The following is a 21,139-nucleotide window of genomic DNA, read 5'->3' as shown; positions in this document are numbered from 1 at the left end:
TTATTGATTAACATAAGTTCAGGTGGGTTTCTTTCTTTTGTGCAAATTTAAGTGCCTTCTTGGCTAACCTGTCGACTATAATCCTCAGCTGATTTTGAATTTTAGAATTTGATTTTTATTGACTAATTTATGGGGTTTGTTTTGCCACTTTTGTGCTTATCTCGTTTTCCAAGATTGCTCTCAGGACAAGGAAAAATGTACATAGAGTTATTCCTAAAAACCAAACCTTAAAATTTAAAACCTTTTAAGCTGAAACAAACAGTTCCTTAGTTTGGAATGTACTAAGAAGAAAGGGATAAGAAAAAAATGCGCAGAAAAGGGGAAACAAGAGCATGAGCTCGGATTTTTTTTTACTGTTTTTTTTATTATTGAAATGCAAGCCTCAACGAAATGACGAATTTCGGTAAATTTTGTTCAAAATCCAATACAAGTCGAGCAGTTTGGAGGAGCTCTGAATTCAGGTGAACGAATTTGTGAAAGTGCCATTTACGTGGGCCCCACATTGTCAGTCACCGCAGCTTGGAAAATAAACTCACGTGCTATATCCGCTTCACTCTCCCAGGCCAGTGGGTGAAAGAGGGAGAAATCCAAACGCCCGAAAAATCTAGCCATGGTTCTCCTCGCCGCCGCCGCCGTCGGGCCACACAAAACCCTAAACCCTACCCTGAGCCAGCCAAGCTCCGGCGGCCGCCGCCCCCGCCTCCGCTTCCCGCTGCCCCTTCCGCGGGGCGGCCACCTCCGCTGCTCCGCGGGGTACCGCGAGGCGGCGGCGGCGGCGGCGTCGACGTCGTCGACGACGACGACGCCGCGGCCGACGGAGATCCCGTGGAGCAGGGAGCTCTGCAACTCCGTTCGGCTCATCGGGACGGTGGGCACCGAGGTGGAGCTGCGGCAGCTGCCCAGCGGCGGCTCCGTCGCGCGGGGGCGCCTCGCCATCTGGAAGTCGGCCACCGAGACCACATGGTAATCGCCCCGTGATTTGCCGTAGCGCTCGCCTCGGTTCCATCTATGCGTCTCGTTTTTTCAGTTTCTCTGTCGTTGGATTGGATGCCGGCAACGTGTTCGGCCGTGTGCGCCAGTGTAGCATGTGGCCAATGAACTCGGCATTCTGGCGATATATGCAGAAGAGGAAGATTTTGTATCTGTTTTGCCCAACTCTCCATAATTAAATGGGGTTTGATTTTTTGCATTATAAATAGGTGGTTGTTATACAATGTGCAAGAGTCTGTGTATGGTTGCTAGCTGCACGTTTGGTGAAATTTTACTAAGAATTAATTGAACTAAATTGTTATCTACAATGACTTGAATAATTGAAATTGAGTTATTGAAAAGAGCACTCTATTTGAGCAGCAGCAAAGGTTTAAGATAGATGTCCCATTTAGCATTGGTTTTCTGTCTGTTTGGTTAGCTGTCTAAAGGATATAGGAGTAAATAACGTCACAAGATTTTGAAACACATTGGTCAACAAATGAGTTGTGGCCTCTTGAAAATAATTAGCCAACTAAGCATGAGTTGGAGGTTTGGAGCTGTACCTCCTTCGTGCTATGTAAGACTAGTTCTTTAGCAGTCGTTTCAGAGTCATACACCTTAAATATTTGTGGTTTTATTACAAGTTTCATTATTACTATAAATTGTTTCCGAGTGCTTAATGATTGTAGTGATGCTTTAGGGTGACTCTAGCATTTTGGGATGACCTAGCGGTTGTGGCTTCTGAGCATGTGAAGAAGGGTGACCGAATATTTGTTTCTGGACGCCTTGTGTCGGACACTGTTGATGAGGGCCCTGAGAAACGACAGGTTTATTATAAGGTATAATCTCTGGTAATATTTCTTTCTTTGAGTTATTTTGATTCCTTTCCATGCTTTTATAAGAAGAACCATATGTTTCACAGGTTGTGGTTCAACAGTTCAATTTCATTGAGTCCTTTCAGCAAGTGCAGTTATATGAGCCAGAGGCAGGCCTGGATACCTTAGGTATGGATGTTATGTAGCCTGTAACATCTTTGATACTATCATGTGTATTATAAAACGGCGGGTTTCAAATTCTTGTGATGGAGTAGTGAACTAGTTGAAGAATACCAGTTCCAGAAGGCCATACTATCACATATGTAAACAAATAATATTTCAATTAATGTTATCTGTTTTCCCTAAAAGTAAAGAAATAGCACAGAACATTGCAGGCCTTAGTTCAGTCTTTGAATACTCTTGAAAATAATGAAAGGTTTGTTGCATTCTGAATTTCTGCCAATGCATAGCATAAAACTTCCTTTCCCAAATATTTTGTGCGGAAGTTTCAGAAAACCCACATATAAGCATTAGTTCTCACACAACCCTAATGGAGAATAATTGCATTGTGGGTTGTCTGTGTGGTCTAATGTGTGATACATGGTCAATTAATATGGAATTTTCTACAACTTTTTTCATTAAAGATGGGATTGAGTGGAGCTCTTGCTTATACTGGGTTTCTGAAACTCAGAACAAAATGTATGGTGGAAAATACAAGTTAACTTACTTACTTTTCTGTATGTAAGTTCTTCAAATACAAGTTACTTCACTTATTTGGCTGCTATGTAGCTGTTTAATACTTTAGTGATTTAAGAAATATAGAAGAGAAGTTAACTCTTTTCTGTATAACTAAGGTGGAAAGCATGGAGATTATGTTGGTTCTACCTCTGGCTCGAGTGAGGGTAAAAGTAGGGACCATGTTGACTCATCCTCCCGTTCAACTGAACAGTTGTGGCAAGCCTTCTTTGCTAATCCTCTTGACTGGTGGGATAACAGGACAAATAAGGTAACTTTCTTCTTATTGTTCATTTAGACATTCAAATGCATTATCTTGTAATATATATTACATGATAAACGGACTAATGGCTTCTGTTCTTGGGTAAACCATCTACCTCCTTTTGGGAGGGTCATATCCTACTAAGTACTGCTGCAAAGATTTGAGAGCACTTCTAATAGTCCAAAACTTCTCAGATAATTAAAATACTACTATATGAAGTATTAATGGTTCATGGAGTTTGGCTGAACATTGTAAAACAGAAACATTGAAGGTGTCAAATACTCAAATGTAATCATGAAGGATAAAAAAAAAAGGAAGTTGCAACATAGTCAGCATAGCGATGTGGCTATATTGTTATTTGAGTCATGCAATTGTTTTTTGGGGTTATTTCCAGTGTCTTGTAAAATTGTAGAAACCACCCAATCCTGAATTTATAAACAAGTTCAGTATAAATGAAATATTTATCTGGTTTTCCATCAAGCCAGCATATATGCTGTAGGTTACTTGAAAAACCTGCTTGTCATATACATGGGTTTGCTTCAAACCATAAAACTGAACATGCTCTTGTTGCATCAGAATAAGTTTCAAAGTATTCTTTGTTATTCCCTCCAAAGAAAGTATTTTTAGTTGTGTGGCACAACTAGTGCAGACTAATTAATAGCTAGATGCCTCAGTGCAACCATGCCAACCACTTTTGGTCAGGGCACTAGTGGAACAAAGAAATTCTAAAATAAGTAGATGGATAATCTATAGTGAATTGTGAAGTAAAAAATTTTTGTATTAGGAGAAACAAAAGGAGTTTGCTGTGAATTGTCAATCCTTAGTTTTTCCTTTATTTAGTTTGTCAGAATTTAGCTGTTTGTGTTTCTCCTAATTTTTTTATTGAATTTAATTTTGATATCTGTATGGTGGTCTGACCTCAGTACTATTTTAAACTCTTTTTAATTTTGCTTTCCAGATTGACTGACCAATTTGAATTCATTCTTACAGTCAACTATTGTTTTGCACTAAATATCTGTCCAGGAATTATACTCCCTCTTTTGCCTTTTCACTCTCCATTTATGATTTATGAAATATTGCCATGGGAGTAATAGGGACTACTTTGTTTGATTTATTACTGGAGAATCTCCAAATGAAGCTACTTTTCTTGCATTTCTCGCGATAACTTGCAAAAGGGTTACCATGCTGTATCAGGTTGTGAAATCCCATGCCCTCTTTCTTCCACAAAGCTTTATCATGGAAGTTGGTTGCAGTTCTTATTTGTGCATTTATTTGTTTGGTCAATAATTCAGGTTCAATACATGTCTTTTTCAAGATGTTCTGGAGATTTGTTTTAATAATGAATACGTACTATTTATGGCTACAATGTCCCTCTTATGCTACATTTTCACTGATTGGTGTGCATGTATGAACAGAAGAACCTGAGGTATCCAGACTTCAAGCACAAACACACCGGTGAAGCATTGTGGGTTGATGGGAGGAACAATCCAAATTGGGTTATCTCCCAGTTGGCAATTCTGGACTCGAGAATGGGTTCTCTTCAAGGCAATGATAGGAAACCAGTTGCCTTTATGTATGCTGATGACTTCATGACACCTGACACCGACACTGAAGCCCATATGTGAAAGGAAACCTCCCATTCACCGATTTATCATAGCACTATGTATTAGATAGAAAATGTACTACTGCGATAGTGCACCTGCGCTCCTTCAATTTTGTTGTACATAGGTAGACTCGTGAAGTTTACCATAGAGGCGTGCGGCCATCTGTTGTAGTCAGTAGTAATGACAAATGCAGATGTAGTAAAGAATCGGATGGCCTTCCCTTAAATTTGCCTGAGAAACGGTGTACATCATTTGGTGTGTTTGCATCAGCTGAGCCTCAACTGACAAGTGACTTAATTACATTGGCATGCTCATTGGCTTAGATGGTGCAACAATGCAATCATCATCATATCTGCCATGAGTTGTGACCTGTAAAAAACTATGAGCTCTCTTTTGTTTCACATTGCCCGAGTGCTCTTATGCTTCCCTAAGATGAAACCACATATCCAGGTACAACAGATACACGATCCTGCTTGTTTTTATCCGTATGGCATATCCATATCTTGCTGCGCTGTCGTGTGTATTGTATATCTGACTGCTAAGGCATACGCTGAACCATCGAGATATACATCTCTACCGCTTTTGATACCCTTCTAGTTGGAACCTGACATCAAATCTGAAATCTCACAGGAGGAAAGAAAAAAAAAATCTCTGGAGAGGGACACAACATTTTTGTTTAATGTCCACCAGCACATGGAGCTGCCGTTCCAAGAGCTCCAGCAACCAAACCACCGGAGCAGCATCCTGGAAGGCAGAGCTGAAGAAAGAGGTTAGCATTGCATAGTACTACCTTCAATTTCTTTTTCCTTGCATGCATTGATTTATATTTTCCTGTAGGAAAATGACTTGTCATCAATTTGTTGTGTGGATTAAAAGACTTGATGAACAATCAGTTGACTGACTGATTGAGTGATTTGATAATGCATATCATATATATTCATATATATGGTGCCAATGGATGGATGCTTCTGTATACAGCTTTTGATCTCTCCCTCATATGCATGTGCACCACATGTATGCTGTCCGCCCATAGTTCGACCATTGCATGTGTTGACAAACAGAAATACAGGGGGCTTGAGTGCTCTGCATGGGCTGTGCTTAGTTTCTTGACCGGTCTTGATGACCCATCTAATTAAGCTATCAATTATCCCCATTTCTTTGCCCCCTCTGACTTTACTGGTCTAGGTCAGAATTGGTATTGGATCCAGTGATCATCAGGCATGACTAAACTTTAACTAATCTTGTAGCACATGGTATATGTAGTACTTAAGTAGTTTTGTTCTTTGGAAACGTCGTAGTAAAGTTAATCATTTGCTTAGTTAAGGCTTTTTTAGTTCAAGTCAATTTGTTCTAACAAACTGAGCTCAAAGATTCAGATGCAATTGCAAGAAGTTGATTGCAAAGTTAATCGTCCATGTGTGCTACGTATACAAAGTGAAACATATGTGTCTTCTCAATTAACACAAGTGAAGCAAGGAAACAAAAAGGAAATTAATTTAAGCTGCATGTCTTGAGTCTTACGAAGCTTAGCTTCCGGTTGCAATTTTCTTTTCCCGTTTTCCCTTTGTATGATCAGTTTAATTATTTGGACTCATAAACGGTGAATCATATCAACCACAATATAGTACACAAATCTTAATAACAACCGATATGTATAGTACAAAAGCATTGAAGCGATAGTAAAATCCACAATTAGGAGACACAATAATCAAGGGCAAGGGAACGAGAACCAGTTCATCTTTCCCGGCCTCTTGTTGAAATGATTTGAAGTAGTATAGTAGTAGTAACCAACAATCAATATATAATAACTGTTTCGTTTGTACATACACATGGAGAGTTGAACCCAAATCTCCACATCTCCTTTGTGCTGCTAAAATCATAAAATTAAAACCTACTAGTTTTTAAAGATGGAAACAAAGCAGAAGCACATCCATGTGTTTGCTTTGATGCCCCCAAGCTCATCTCCTTTTTGGCTTGGGAGGAAAAAAAATAAAAAGAAATGAAAAGTTGATGGAATGCATCGATCGATCTCTTGTCGCTCTTAGATTAGATCTTCATTTGCCTTGGTGATCCTAGCCCTGTGGCTTCAGATCTCTTCATGATCCTCAACTTCTTGCATGTGCTGGTGAACATGCTGCAAAATCAAACAGCAAATTTAATCAGTTTGACTGCAAATATATATATAAGCAAATTACTAATTAATTAAGAGATTTGTTGAGATGAAAAGTTTGTGAAGAACTTACTCGAAAGGGACGTCGCCGACGAGCATGAGGTCGCCGTCCTTGTCCTGGTAGGTGATGGCGAACTCCGACGGGTTGGCGCCGTCGGCGGCGCCGGAGAAGCAGACGAACATGGCCTCCAGGGCCTCGCGGAGCTCCCTGTAGCCCTTGTACATCCTCAGGTCGATCTTCCTCAGGTACGGCGCCCCGTCCATGCTCACCTTCACCAGCGACCCGCCGTTGGCCGCCGCCGCCGAGGAGGCTGCCGGCGCCGGCGCCGCGTTCTTGGTGATGGGCTCGTCTTTGTTGTTGCAGCTGCTCACGGCGGCCTTGCTCTTGCTCGCCGCCGCTGACTGTTGCTGGAAGCAGCTCTTCCTGTACGACCTCACCGGCGGCCACCCGACCACTTGAGCCCTGCAGGGAGGAGGAGGAGGCAGTCGCCATGTCAGAACTCAGAACCCTAGCTAGCTTCATCGTAAAAGTCAAAGATGATCTCTGGAAAAGCTAGCTACTCACTTGGCTACCGGCGGCGCGGCCTCGACGGCGTCGTGCTCGTCGTCGTCGGCGGCGGCGGCGTTGGCGTTGTTGTCCTCCGCCGCGGCGGCGCGCTTCTTGCCCCTGGGCGTGGAGGGCAGGTCGTCGGCTGTCCCAGGCAGGCCCAGCCTGAGCTCGGTGGCCTTGATGAGGCTGTCGGCGGCGTACCCCACGGCGGCTTCCATTTCTCGCTTCCTCTCTAGCTAGCTAGTCGTACGTACGTCGGCTTGCCGGAGACGATCGATGTGGTTGTGAGCTCGAGAGCCGATCTATCGACGACGAAGAAGGAAGACGATGCGTTGGCTGTGATGAGATGAGGGGGTAGGGTTTGGAGGAGTGCAAGTTTTATAGCTAGGGGGGAGAGAGAGAGAGAGAACGCCATGGATGGAGGTCGGGGTGGGCAGGATGCCGGGTGGGGCGGAGACAGGTGGGGCCCGGGCGGCGGCGACGCGGGTCCCCCGGTCGCCGGGCCACGCCGCACCGGGGCCGTCGGATCCGGTGGCAGCCCATGTGTTTTTTCTTAGTGTGGGGCCCACCCACCACGGCCCAAGCCCTATGCTAGGCTGTAGTAGGATCTCGCGTTACGCGCTTTTCCGGGTCTCGATGGCCACATGCCAATATTAACGGGTTATCGGCTATTTACACTGTTTTCTTTTTCTTTTTTTAAAAAATTAACTTTATCCGGCTTGGTTATAAGGGTGTGGAGTATTTTATTTAAATTATTACGTCCCATGGAATTGGCTTTAATAAATTAGTAATGTGGAATTTTTGTGTTCAATCAATCGAATTAGTCGAAATACCACACCCCGTCATAGATAGATCCGGTAACCCGGAAAATTGTTGATACAGAGACATAGTGATCAGGCATGTAGGAGAAAGAAAGAAAACTAGTGTGAAATGATTAGTAGGATGAGCTATACATGAATGAATGATGATTAGGGTAATGGGGGAGCATCTCTTGCACATTCGGTGCTGTTCCCTTTCGGCCCTATTGATCATATGGAATAATGGAGCTACACATACATATAGATAGATAGATATAATCATGAGTGGATTGTGTGGGCACGTATATTGCCGGCCCGTTGCTTGATTTCTGGTGCACCCTACCTCTTCTTTTCATTTCATTCTTGAGTGTATTACACTTGACTCAATCGAACAGTGGATCCATCTATATTTTGTTCTGTGTCTAGGGTTTCAAACCTATCGGAAAAATAGTGCAAAACTCAGTGCCGACAAAATTCCGCAATACAATGTCGAATTCTTTCAGAAACTTTGGACTTGCAGATATTGGCAAAATTTAGCAAGGAGGATATCCCAGAGAATGGACTATGGAGGGTATGTAAGTGGTTCGCGGGAGGGAATTTTGTTCTGAAACTTCGAGCTCGAGCTATTTTGTGTCATAAATATCCATCACTTTAAGCTTTTTTTTTAATATTGTAGGTATCCACATATATACATAAGGTGCCACAAAACCACATGAAAAACTACTAATTAAGCCAAAAAAAGGTTATTAACAATTTTAATTAACAAAGCCTCCCTATGATCTACAAACAAGATATTTCAAAATGACAATGGAGGCTTTGCTGAAATTTTTAATAAACTCCATACATGCGGGTTTTCTATGTGGTTTATAACACTCCGCAATCGATGCAGGCTAGTTCACTTACAAACAAATATAAGTGGTGCAATGGGAGAAAAAGTTGTTGTTATACAATAATATCTAGTTATATATATGTGATACCGTCATGACTCTAGAAGGCGCCTCATGATGAAAAAATCGAAAAGAATAAAACCAACAATGCAACTTTAGACATATACTCCCTCCGTACTCGTAAAGGAAGTCATTTAGGCAATGTTTAATCAAACCTTGGGAATATAAATTATGAATAACTCTCAAGTTATTGAGTTTGAAAATGTAAAAATTATATGAATAGGTTTGTCTTGAAAAATACTTTTATAAAAGTATACATATATCACTTTTCAATAAATATTTTATAGAAACAAGAAGTTAAAATTGTGTTTTAGAGACCGTGTCGCTGTCCACAACGACTTCCTTTACGAGCTGTACGGAGGGAGTATATATAACATAAAATAAAATTTGTTGTACACATAACTATCATTACTTAATTCCTTTCAAAAACTATCATTACTTAAGCCCTCTCAATATAATCCCCCGGGCCTTGAATCTCCTCCTCAACAAGTTGTTTCACTTTATTCCCCTTTCCCTCTCTCCCCACTCACTATGTGCATCGCATTACTAAATGAGATACTTCTGTTTGGATGATCCCTTTTGATCTTGTTCTTGCTTCTTTTGGTTGGGAAAGGGTCCAACAAAAACTAGTGGGAGTTGTTTGTTTCAAAACCTCCACACAAAGCATTGATGCACTGTGTTACATCCTAATTAAAAAAAAGTGTGTATTCACACATATGTTAGTTTATTGATGGGAACCAAATGGTCCCCCTTGCTACGTTTTTGGCTAGCTAGCTAATTAACTCAGAAGATATCATGGAAGTTGCATTGGGACAAGTTGGAGCAAGATATATCTTTTCAAAGTCTTGTTTACCTGACACATTCTAGAAAGCTAAAGTGCATGGGATGCTTTCAGACTATATTATGAAACTCAAAAAAAGAAAAAGCAAGGAAACCACTTTGCCCTGGGTCAATTCTCCTGCATATTGCCATTAAACAACAGTTACAGCTACCAAACTTGCTAGTTACGGAAGATACTTAAAAAAAATGTAATACTACAAAAGTTACTAATTCACGAATTTAGCGTAGCTCAGCTGCTTAGATTTCTTGTGATGAAACCTGCTCGTCTAGATAAGAGTTCAAGTTCTAAATTTGACATGAGTACGCTCATGTCTGTAGCTATTAATTGTTTTAGTGGCAGGTGATCGACGTGCCTGTTGATAGCGAGATGACTGCGGTGACTTTGTCAATATTAAAATATGTTGGTTAAGTTTCTCGGAGGTGCTCATACAAGTAGGATTATGTGTACGTATTTATAGAGTGTGTGCATCCATGTACGTACGTGAGCATACGTTAGCGTTTGTATACTAAAAAGAGAAAAGGTCCTAAATCCAATAAAATGGACTAATTAATTAGAAAAATAAAATTCATAATAAAATTCTAGTGGTGCTTGCAAACAGTGTCCTTCCACTATGTATTTTTTACAGTATTTAAGCAAGTACCATGAAGTACTATGTTACTTATATATTTCTAGTATTAATTAATTTGTGAATGCATGAGAGTTTTCTTTTAAGGCAGCAAATCAAACACTAGCAATTTGCATAGTATGTGTACATCATCGAGGAGCATATGTTGATGATCAACAATAACAAATCAAGCATTGCAGTTGTAGCATCCAGGGATGTCAAAGCAGTGTTTTCCATTCGCTTTCCAAGACAATATCGATTGGCTTTCTTAGCTAGTTCGTATACTCAACAATAATCAATTTCCCCATTGGGGTTTTGAAATGAAACTTCTTCATTCACTACATATATGCTTAAAAATATGTATACATTGTCTGAATCTCATATCAAGAACATATACATATATAAAAGCCTAACAACAGTTAATTAAGGTCTAATTGATGAAGCTAATTATGGAGAAGCAAGACACCCTAATATATATGGAGCTAATAACCAATACATTTATATATGAGCCATATATATAGGCCTTGACCTAGTATATACATGTATCTAATCTAACCTCTTCTCTTAATTCTTTATATGCTGAGAACTTGAGATGTTCCTGCCGATGTCGACACATAGTACTATGCTCCATGATCAAAACAATTAATTTGCTGTTTTTGCATCTGGGTGTGTATGATATCTTTCCTATTGTCAGCATCAATACAGTCCAATCTAGCCAATAAGCTACTAGTATTTTCTTGGTGGTAAACTTCACCCTTGATCTGATAAACTTGTTCAACAAACGCGCTAGAATCAAGCTTGATTCCCTGTCACAATGCTATCGTCCATACATGCATGATTGGTTGCATCAATGCAGAGCTTTTTTTTTTTTTGTCAATAGCTTTGCTATAGCATTTGACTATTGCGAGATACCTTCTGTTCCTGCAACCTCCTGCAGACACAACCTAAAATAACAAGCCAGTGCTTGTGCTGATCATGTACACTCGAGTTTGTAAACTATATATGTGTTTTTCAACTGCTTCTCTTTTTCTTTATGGAATATTGTTGTTGCCTGATCAATGTTCAAGCTTAGCAGTGAGATGCATTAATATGTGCATGTACTACCGTCCATGTCGGCCCACAGAAAATTAATTCCTCGGATTCTAGATATGGTCTGCTATGCATATGAGATTATTCTGATAAGGGCACCGACTAGCTGTGCACGGTGCTTTGTGCTGATGCAGTGCAATGCAATTAGACATGTTGTGTTTGATGTACTAAATACTACATGCATCTTGGTTCCCAAATAAATTAGTGCATATTATAGTAAGTTCCAATTCAGTTAATTTGTATGCTGTAACAAGATCATGCATATGCATGATATGTGTTGTAGTGACCTCCTGCTACATCACAAGCATTTGTATATTATAATAAGGATGTTGTATCCTCTTTGAAGGCCGGCTTTGCATCAAAGATCATGCTCCATGCTTTGGGTGTTTGGCTGTTGATACTGATCTTCATAGGAGGTCCGAGCCGCTTGATCATTACCTAGTGATAAGATTAGAACCAATGGCTTATGATGGATCTCGGTATTTGTGCCGTCACAACCTTTTGTTTTTTTTCTCTTCACATGGTTTTTTTTTCCTCGATGAACCATACAGTTGTAAAATTTTTGGACCCGATTTTCTCCATAATTAAGGTTAGTTCTTTACTTCTTAATTAAAAGCAAGAACTCGCTGCTATTTTTAGAGGTACTAGTTATATATAGGCCCACGTGTTGTAACGATTTCTTTATTTAGTTTAGTGGGAGGATTTAGACTAAGTGGGATTTTTTTTTTACAATGGTTGGTTTTTTGATAAATCAGTTTAAATTTTTTTGGGCGGTTTTTATGGGTGGAAAGAGATTTAGGTGGATGTGGAGGACTCCCTCTTTTAAGTAGTAGAGATATATATCTTTGAAAAAACTAGTGCATTTGCCCATAGGAACTTATATAGTTTTGTTTGTAATCTAGTTCAAATTAAAGAAAAGTATGAATTACCCCTAAACTATTGTGGTTGTCTGAATCTCCCCTAACAATTGCGGATTTGTGGTCGTCCGAATTACCCCTTGAACTCAAATACCATATATCTTACATCCTCAACTATTCAAAGTAAAGAAATAGCTCTTCCTCTCTCCATGAGTATTGTTTCGAGTGGTTTAGGCTTTGAGCTGCACACGTGGCGGTCCACTGTGGCAAAAGCAGGCCTCGCTGCCACCCTCGCTAGGTATTTGAGAGGGAGGAATTTAGGGATTTGAGGGGAGAGAGAAGCCCACAATTTGTCCCATGTGTGTGCATTGCTGACATGGCACTTTTGCCATGCTGGACAACCACGTGTATAGCTCAAAGCCAAGTGGATAGCGAGGTGCCTGCAAAGGGACCAAAGCCATGGAGATAAAGGACACTGGAGTGCATAGCCGATAATAAAGGCACGGAATCCCGAGTGATTGGGATGTGCCGTCTCCGGCTATAGGGGAGCCCCAAAGACCGAGAATAAGGTAGGGCAGGGACACCTTGCCGCTGCTCGGAAGAGGATGAGCAGATAGGGGAGGGAGGAGAAGGGTGTGTAGAGGCATGGGGGAGTGACAGTGGAGCTTGATCTAGGTAAGCGACCCAACATCCATTGATGGGAGGAGAGAGGAGAGAAGATAAGGTTGAATATACGTACTAGTCTTAACGCAGTCTGGATCATCCAAAAGTGACTAAAATTTATAGTATTTTCAGGTGACTGAAAACTCTAGATACACCATTTTAGTGCAATTCCCACAAAATTCCTCAAGTATCAATTAAAAGAGAGACCCAAGTTTACTAGGGGCCTCCATTTCAAAAGAGACCTAAGGTTATGAAAGACAGGCAAAGGCATATGAACAGCACTCCACACCACCATCACAGTACGTCGATTGATCTCAACACACGGGCCGTGTGTGAACAAAGGTGTACTAGATTGTATAGGAGTATATCGCAAATGAGATATATGTAGTTGCAGATATGCAAAACGTGGTCCCATGCAACCACTCATGTCCATATATAATCTGATCGATTGATATGGTGACCAAAAGGACAGACAATGCATTATATTCATCGTGTAAGGAGAACTACTGGGATATCGATCAATATAGTATCATCTAGCGAAGGCATATATATGCAGCTGGTGCGATGGATCATATCACGCGCGCACTGATCATATGATGATGGGGAAAATGGCAACAACTCCATCTGTTCCTGCACATGCACGCATGGCCATTCCCCTCTCCGTAGCTTTTCTCTTTAATTCGATCACTGGTTCACTTATACGCTCTTAATTTAATTTGATAGACGTACATAGGATTATTGATTGCTCATTTAGGACGCGAAACTTTTATTGTTTTGAAACAAAGATTCAGAAATTAGATAAACAGCTAAATAATAGAGCATAGCTCAACTGGTTAGATTTTTTTTTTCGTGAAATCAATCCGCCGTGTTCAAGTTCCAGAGTTAACACGGATGCTCGCATTTATGGCAATTTATTCTTTTAGTGGTAGACAACATACTCATCGACAACGAGACGTCCGTGGTGACTTCGTCAATCTCAAGATATATTGGTCCAATTTTTCAAAGGTACTCATAGGGGTAGGATGTGTATGTGTTGTTAGCTCCCACGTTTGTATTATATTTTGAAAAAGAATAGATACACGTTACATGGGGTAAAAGAAACTAGCTAGGAAAAGCTAGCTAGATTCCGCGTTACAAAGGATTCATGGATTAATGTTTGCCCATCAACTTCGGTGTTGACAGATATGATCCCGCACAAATAATATTTTTTTAAAAAAACTTTCTTTATCATCGCTTCTTATTATTAAGATACTTTTAAATTAAATCAATTTATTAACTTCATAATATTTAATTTGTTCGTTCTTACCCTTGAATAATTGATATGTAAACTCAATTTCAGCTATCGTCCATCAGCACTTTAGAACACATCTAGTTTTGTTAGCTCCGTTTCGTATGCTACCGAGTTTATGGCTTGCTCTACGATCTAGACCTACCTGTCAGCCGGTTGCCCTCATATTTTTAACCATTTGATCATCAAAAATTGCCAACTTAAGGTAGAACTATATATGTATGCCTATTGAGAAGGCAAGGTTTAAATTATGTCTTGGAGCATTATATCCTTTCTCCCGAGTATATCAATATGCCATGAAGAAAATTTATATAGGTCCGGTCCTCTAAGGGATAATGAACCTATGTCCTATTGGCTGTATTTGTATATGAAAGATATATGTGTACAAGAATATGGAAATAATTAGACCTAGTCGAGACTAACTTGTCGAGAATCTCAATGAGATATTTTTTTCGGGATCTCCTTGTTTGTGTAGCCCCCTCCTAGTTCTAGGTTCAAGACTCAGTGGGATAATTTTGGTATCATTGTATGCCTAGCTAAGTCCAAGTAGATCTTCGTAATCTTGCGATAGTTGGATACATATTTTTTTTATCTATTTCAAGAGAGATATTCCTTTATGGAGTTGTTTCCATATATGAATTTGTATACTATTATTTCTTCACCTATGTATCCATACGCGTGTGAGTTATCTCATTTAGTATAACGATAGTTACACACCAAATCCAACCTTTTCTCTACCATCAAATTGATGTCCATCAAGTGTTGTGTGCTACTACTCCGTCCCTTCCCCGACCGCCCCTAGCATCACCACCTCCCGTTAAAGCTGCCTCCTCCTCTTAGATCTCACCAGTTACCAGTACTTTTGTTTGTGACCCTACCAGGTAACCTAATCCGATGTGCTTGTCAGAGCTCGGGTCGTTGTTGTCGTCAACGTCGTTGCATGAGAAGATGCCACCCACTAATGAGCTGTTCACTCTACTGCTCCCATCTCCCTCTCGAGCTGGATGGAGATCGAAAACAACCTGCTAACCGTTGGATTAAAATCCAGCTAGCGGATTGATATTTTAGGGCCTTATCGTTTGCCCTATGACTTATAATTAAGCCAATACCAAAATTTAAATTTTAAAACTTGATTTTGATGTTTTTCCAACGTATATCTTTTTTTAACATTGACTTTTAAGTCGCTAAAAACACATATATAAAAGTTTTACGCATAAGTTATTTTTTGATCGCTAATAAATTGTTACGTCTTATAATTGGCCATAAGCAACTGATGAGGGCTTGGAAGTCGTAGTCGCCAGTAAACATATCTATGTGATCAAACATATATATGCATATGCAGTGAAGCATGCATGTGAAAATGATCTGAATGTAGCGGGCGATGCGTACACATACACGTGAGATCGAAGCGACATATATCACACCATGCTCGTGCAATTGCATCGATCGCGTAATGTACTAATGTATGGATCGTACAAAAGTTGTCGGGCATATGCATATGCCCATTTAGTTTCTCTCTGCCGATATATGCTCCAATCACTGATCAGTGCACAGTGCGTGAAACGTACGTACACCGATCGATCGACAAACTCATGCCTTTAATTATCATCTTGTCGATCAGTCATCGGGAAAAACTAGAGCTGATTTTTTTTTTAAAACACAGGGCAGAGCATAGACCGCTTATAAGCATGCGTACACTCACCTCTCTCTATATATATATATACACATGTACACGTTACCCTATAAATTTATTTGAAAAGTGATGCATATCATGAGATTCACAAAGTTACAACATGCGCCTTCGCTATCAACAAGCATGTCGTCCATTATTGAAAAATAATAATTAGTTATAAATACGAGCATATACATGCTAAATCATGAACTTGAACCCAGATGAACAAATTCCACCATCAGAAATTAAGCTACGCTCATTTCGCAACTGACACAAATTAATTAACTGCACAACTAATTGACTCAATGAAGCTATTTACTTAGCTTTCAGCCACAGCTTATTTTCTTTGTTCTTTCAACTATGCCTCGGTCCAAAACCAGTTACTACCGGTCCCTCAGATATATTAGAAGAGATTTGCTTCGGTCTAGTAAAAAGTACTTCAAGTTGCCGGTACCTCACGGTGCTAAATCGTTTTCGAACTTTGGATCTAACTAGGTAGTAGGATGGGCATTGGTAGATCCAACGATCGGAAACGATTTGGCACCGTGATGTACCGGCACTTTTAGATACTTTTTGTTGGACCGGGGCAAATCTCATATCAGAAACATTTACATTTCATCCTTGATGAGGGCATCACGTGGTATCCTAGTTATCAAATTAAAATTTTGAAAAAGAAATATATGAGGTGGAAATAAGAGGAAAAAAGGCGTGAAGATGACACGTGGATTATACTATATTTTTGTTACTTAATTATTATTAATTGGTATAGTAGTATGTTTGCTATTTGCCCATGTACGTATACTATATTTGCTATTCAGTATCGAAAATCACCTTTACTTGAGTATATATAGGGATGAAATATGAAGAAAAAATTCGATATATAGTTGAGAAACCAATAGTAAACGGATTTACTATGGTAGGAAAACCAGACCAAGGCCATTTTTGAGGGACCAAAAGTGAATGTAATCCCAATTTTTACCAGTTCTTAATTAATTACTATTCCGTCATGTTAATTTCATGACCCTAGCTAGCTAGATTGGGCCTAGTGACGGATCTACTGTTGGGACTGTTGGTGCGCAAGCCCCACGTCCATTTCCTATCCCTAATTAGCCATTAATGATTCTCATTAAGTTTAATTAGTAATTAATATAAAATTGGGATCCCGTGATGATAGTTGAAGTGCTTAGTGCCTAAAATTGCAAAACACTCAGAATAGACTATACCAATTTATTTGTAGACTTTTAATACATATATTAATGTAGATACAAATTAAAGTGGAGAAGATAATATGTTTATTTTATAATGTGTATTTGGATTTCATCTGAAAATGCTAAGCTGATATTCCTCTGTTCGTCAACAGTGGAAACGTAGGGTTGCGCCCCTTCGCTCCACGCCATTTTAGAAGAAATACCAATTAAGCCCCGGATCATGAGATCAAAGACAATGCTACCCCGCTATGGCCGCCTACTCTTCCATATCTCTAGTTTGCTTTAGCACCATTTTAATTTACATTCTGGATTCGCGGCTGAGAGTGAGAGAGGACCTATTTAAGCATATACAACTATATTATTCATCACCGGCCATTCCTTACCATTTCTTCTCCCTCTGCATGGTCAGTGCTCACAAACGACCAATCCTCCAAACGCAGCAACACCAAGCAAAAGCAAAAGCTATAGTCCTTCACTAGCTTAGCTAGCCAAGAATCGGGAGCTTAGCTGAAACCTGCTGCTGCATTGGAGAAGATCGAATATGGCTGGCCTCGGGTTCGACGAGACCGAGCTCCGGCTCGGCCTTCCCGGCGCCGGCGAGCTGGCAGCGAGGAGCTCCGGCAAGAGGGGCTTCGCCGAGACCATCGACCTCAAGCTCAAGCTGCAGCCGGCGGCGCCTGCTGCCGTCTCTGGGGAAGAGGGTGCTCAGGAGGACAAGGAAGATGCCGACGCGGCGGCGGCGGCCGCTGACGAGAAGATGTCGATGAAGAGGTCGGCGAGCCAGAGCAGCGTGGTCACCGCGGAGCCCGATCCCGACAAGCCGCGCGCGCCCAAGTACGCACTCGACTTCTCCTCTCCTCGTTAATTAATCTCCATTTTTGTTGTTATTTTCATGAACTTGTGTGGTCTTAATTCTTGTATAAAGACAGTTTAATCCTTGAAGAAGTTTATGTTTGCTCTTTGTTTCATCTTCTTGAAGGATATTAAATCCACACAGTAGCTAGGACTGATAAATGGAAAGCTAGCGAGTAGCGATTCAAAAGTATATTTGCAAGAAGAGCCAATATACTAATGGCTTTTCTTTGTTTTCAGGAAGAGCCATTAGTTAGCCCTGAAGGAATGAAGTAAATAAATTTCTGCAGTTTTGGAAAAAGACTGTAATTTGATATCTAAGTTTTTTTTTTGAAGAACAAATTTGACATCCAAGTTAAAACGAAATGAAGTCGGAGAATTTTTCAAGTGGCAGCTAGGCAGGAGCTAGTTTTTGGTCTCTGTAGTTTTGGGAACAGAGACATTAGGATCCCAAGTTGGATACTCTGGCAATGATGGATACAATATTCAGTCAAAAAAAGATGATGGATACAATAAACGAACAAGAACAAGCTTTCCAGTATGTAGCAGTAGAGTACTATCTCCGTTCTGAAATATTACTATTTAGAATAGTATTTGACTCATCCAAAACAATGAATCTGGATAGAAGTAATCCAAATTCATTGTTGTGAGATATATGACGATAGATCAAATCTCATCCTAACTACTCCCTCTGTCTCAGAATATAGTAATTTAGGATGGAATAAGATCTATTCTAGGACAATGTATCTGAACATTCCATTCTAAGTTGCTATATTCTGGTACAGAGTTAGTAGTAATATTTAGGGAAGGAGTAAGTTCACGATAGCTTCCGTGCGTACACAGAGGAACAGCAGTAGAAAAATGGCCATCTGATCTGAAACCAACAAGCCATTGGAACTTGGAAAGCCGTTTTTCTAAAGAAAAAACATTTTTCATTTATGTAGTGCACAGTAACTGCAGAGACATGGCAGTTTGCTTGTCGCACTAATTTACACAAAGCTTGCAAATTAAAATAAAGCATTGTACAAAATGGAGAAAAGGTGTCAGCTTTTCTTTTTCTATATTTTTTTACGAGGCGTAGCTACAGATGCTTCGTTTATCATTGAAAGAAAAATTAGTCATAATAACATCCTCTAGTGTGAAAGGATAGGCGAGTGTTCAAAGACAGGGAGCTTCACATCCCTCAACTAGCGGTAAAAATCCTGAATGAAATCCATATTTGGATGGCATGTGGTGCAAAGAATCTTGCAAGAATAGCACCATAACATCCTCTGCTATAATTTTTTCTTCTTTTTTTTCTGCTACCCCTGTCCTCCTCGGCCACCGTTGGTGACCTCTGTGCAGTGCTCTTCTTCTAAATATAAAACCAGCTCGGCTGGCTCAGTTTTTTTTAAAAAAAAATAGTCGTAATAACCATATTACTTCAATTCAGATTAGATAGATCTCATCATTAAAAACCTAACTAGTTGAGCGACGATGATGTCAACTTTTCATTGATTAATTAATTAATGAGCATGCATATATGTCGATCAGGGCGCAGGTGGTGGGGTGGCCGCCGGTCCGGTCGTTCAGGAAGAACGTGCTCGCCGAGAAATGCAAGGCGGCGGCGCTGGTGAAGGTGAGCATGGACGGCGCGCCGTACCTGAGGAAGATCGACGTCGCCATGTACAAGAGCTACCCGGAGCTGTCCATGGCGCTCCAGAACATGTTCACCTCCTTCACCATCGGTATATATATATACACTAGCTATATATATATTCAACTATATATGCATGATCACACGATATAATAAGTTTCTCTTTGTCACTGTAATAGAACTAATAAAATCAACGGTTTCTACTAATGACATTGGCCGTTACATAATACTGTCAGTAGAGGACTCTATTTCATATAGAAACGATCTTAACCATTGATTTATGAGTTATTCTACCATTATCAACAGTTGAGGGGTAGTATAAACAAAAATATGACCTATTAGATTATTATAGAAAAGAATCAAAGATGAACGATATATATATAGACTGATTAAAATATTAAGAGAAACTATTGCAAAACATCTGTTAAAATTAATAGGGTGGTTGTTGATCATGTTCAGGCAAGTGTGGGTCCCATCAGCAGCTGAAGGAGAGCAATAAGCTGAGAGATGACCTGGAGTACGTGCCGACGTACGAGGACAAGGACGGCGACTGGATGCTCGTCGGCGACGTCCCGTGGGAGTAAGCCTCGCCGTCGCGATAAGCATAATCCCAGTTCTAATAATTAATCCCCATCAGCTAAGCTAGCAGATCGGATGGATCGATCGAGTAACTGATCAACGGGTGAAATAATACTCCCTCCGTTTCAAAATATTTGACACCGTTAATTTTTTAGTACGTGTTTAACCATTCGTCTTATTCAAAAAATTTAAGTAATTATTTATTCTTTTCATATCATTTGATTCATTGTTAAATATACTTTCAGGTACACATATAGTTTTACATATTTTACAAATTTTTTTAAATAAGACGAATGGTCAAACATGTGCTAAAAAGTCAACGGTGTCAAACATTTTGAAAAGGAGGGAGTAATAATAATTCTCTTGATCTTTAATCCTCATCTCGTCGTTAATTGTTTGTTGCAAACTGACATACGTGCAGGATGTTCGTCGAGTCGTGCAAACGCCTCCGGATCATGAAAGGGTCTGAAGCCATTGGCCTTGGTCAGTACTACTGTCTCTCAACAGAAATTCAGTTCAGAGTTTCAGATCAAAATGTGTTTTACTTTTACATGCTTCATACTAATTTGGCACTAACTAAATAGTATGTTTGTTTGATTCCAGCACCAAGGGCAGTGGAGAAATGCAAGAGCTGAAGCTGATCAAGGAGAATTAATTAGCGCCGCATCCAGATTTATTAATTTTCACGGATATTATATTATATTATATTGCATGCATGCTTTGCTCCTCCCTGTATTATACTAGTATCAAGTAATTAGTTTACTGTAATTCAGTGTCAGTTAAGCCTGTGTCATCTCAGTTTTTCTAAGGGATTTTGATGTATTTACATGTGGGTTAGCTCCATCTTGTTATGCTCATGGAGTATATATATACGTAACAACAATGTCATCCTTACGTCACCCTTTTCCTCTCTGTTTTTTTTTTCTGTTCCTTTTTTTTTTTTTGCGGGAAATGCGGTTGGTGATTACCTGTTCTTCTGCAGGGATCCTGCAGCTTGTCTA

At 40.0% G+C, this 21,139-nt stretch overlaps 3 protein-coding genes across 4 annotated transcripts; 2 read left to right on the top strand and 1 right to left on the bottom strand.

Annotated features, from left to right (window-relative positions):
- The first annotated feature begins 569 nt into the window (after positions 1–569).
- Positions 570–5,362, top strand: LOC127768945 (protein OSB2, chloroplastic-like). Of its 2 annotated transcripts, XR_008016640.1 has the most exons (6): positions 570–963; positions 1,670–1,808; positions 1,892–1,973; positions 2,639–2,790; positions 4,197–5,154; positions 5,223–5,362. XR_008016640.1 is itself a non-coding variant. In XM_052294614.1 (5 exons), the coding sequence occupies exons 1-5, from the start codon at positions 611–613 to the stop codon at positions 4,404–4,406; spliced, it is 936 nt and encodes a 311-aa protein (XP_052150574.1). In that variant the 5' UTR covers positions 570–610; the 3' UTR covers positions 4,407–5,362. The 2 variants fall into 2 exon arrangements, 1 of the variants encoding a protein (XP_052150574.1); XM_052294614.1 differs by having other exon boundaries at positions 4,197–5,362.
- An 807-nt stretch (positions 5,363–6,169) lies between these two features.
- LOC127766066 (auxin-responsive protein IAA12) lies at positions 6,170–7,453 on the bottom strand. The gene is made up of 3 exons (XM_052291091.1): positions 7,121–7,453; positions 6,629–7,018; positions 6,170–6,519 (listed from the first exon to the last, which is right to left on the bottom strand). Exons 1-3 carry the CDS (start codon positions 7,321–7,323, stop codon positions 6,432–6,434), a joined length of 681 nt encoding a protein of 226 aa, XP_052147051.1. The 5' UTR covers positions 7,324–7,453; the 3' UTR covers positions 6,170–6,431.
- A 9,858-nt stretch (positions 7,454–17,311) lies between these two features.
- On the top strand, positions 17,312–21,032 carry LOC127766065 (auxin-responsive protein IAA11). The gene is made up of 5 exons (XM_052291090.1): positions 17,312–17,905; positions 19,457–19,650; positions 20,019–20,139; positions 20,560–20,621; positions 20,742–21,032. Exons 1-5 carry the CDS (start codon positions 17,613–17,615, stop codon positions 20,771–20,773), a joined length of 702 nt encoding a protein of 233 aa, XP_052147050.1. The 5' UTR covers positions 17,312–17,612; the 3' UTR covers positions 20,774–21,032.
- Positions 21,033–21,139: the final 107 nt, after the last annotated feature.

This window comes from Oryza glaberrima, chromosome 3 (assembly GCF_000147395.1).
Source record: "Oryza glaberrima chromosome 3, OglaRS2, whole genome shotgun sequence".
In the NCBI taxonomy this organism is placed as follows: Eukaryota; Viridiplantae; Streptophyta; class Magnoliopsida; order Poales; family Poaceae; genus Oryza; species Oryza glaberrima.
Note: the sequence above shows the minus strand (reverse complement) of the source record. Positions and strands in the feature narration are given on the sequence as shown.

Coding starts and splice junctions, on each gene's coding strand:
- LOC127768945 (XM_052294614.1), top strand. CDS start 611: ATGGTTCTCCTCGCCGCCGCCGCCGTCGGGCCACACAAAACCCTAAAC. Junction 1,974..2,638: donor GGCAGGCCTGGATACCTTAG/GTATGGATGTTA, acceptor TGTATAACTAAG/GTGGAAAGCATGGAGATTAT. Junction 2,791..4,196: donor GGGATAACAGGACAAATAAG/GTAACTTTCTTC, acceptor ATGTATGAACAG/AAGAACCTGAGGTATCCAGA.
- LOC127766066 (XM_052291091.1), bottom strand. CDS start 7,323: ATGGAAGCCGCCGTGGGGTACGCCGCCGACAGCCTCATCAAGGCCACC. Junction 7,019..7,120: donor GCCGCGCCGCCGGTAGCCAA/GTGAGTAGCTAG, acceptor TCCTCCCTGCAG/GGCTCAAGTGGTCGGGTGGC. Junction 6,520..6,628: donor GTCGGCGACGTCCCTTTCGA/GTAAGTTCTTCA, acceptor TTGATTTTGCAG/CATGTTCACCAGCACATGCA.
- LOC127766065 (XM_052291090.1), top strand. CDS start 17,613: ATGGCTGGCCTCGGGTTCGACGAGACCGAGCTCCGGCTCGGCCTTCCC. Junction 17,906..19,456: donor GACAAGCCGCGCGCGCCCAA/GTACGCACTCGA, acceptor TATGTCGATCAG/GGCGCAGGTGGTGGGGTGGC. Junction 20,622..20,741: donor GTCTGAAGCCATTGGCCTTG/GTCAGTACTACT, acceptor GTTTGATTCCAG/CACCAAGGGCAGTGGAGAAA.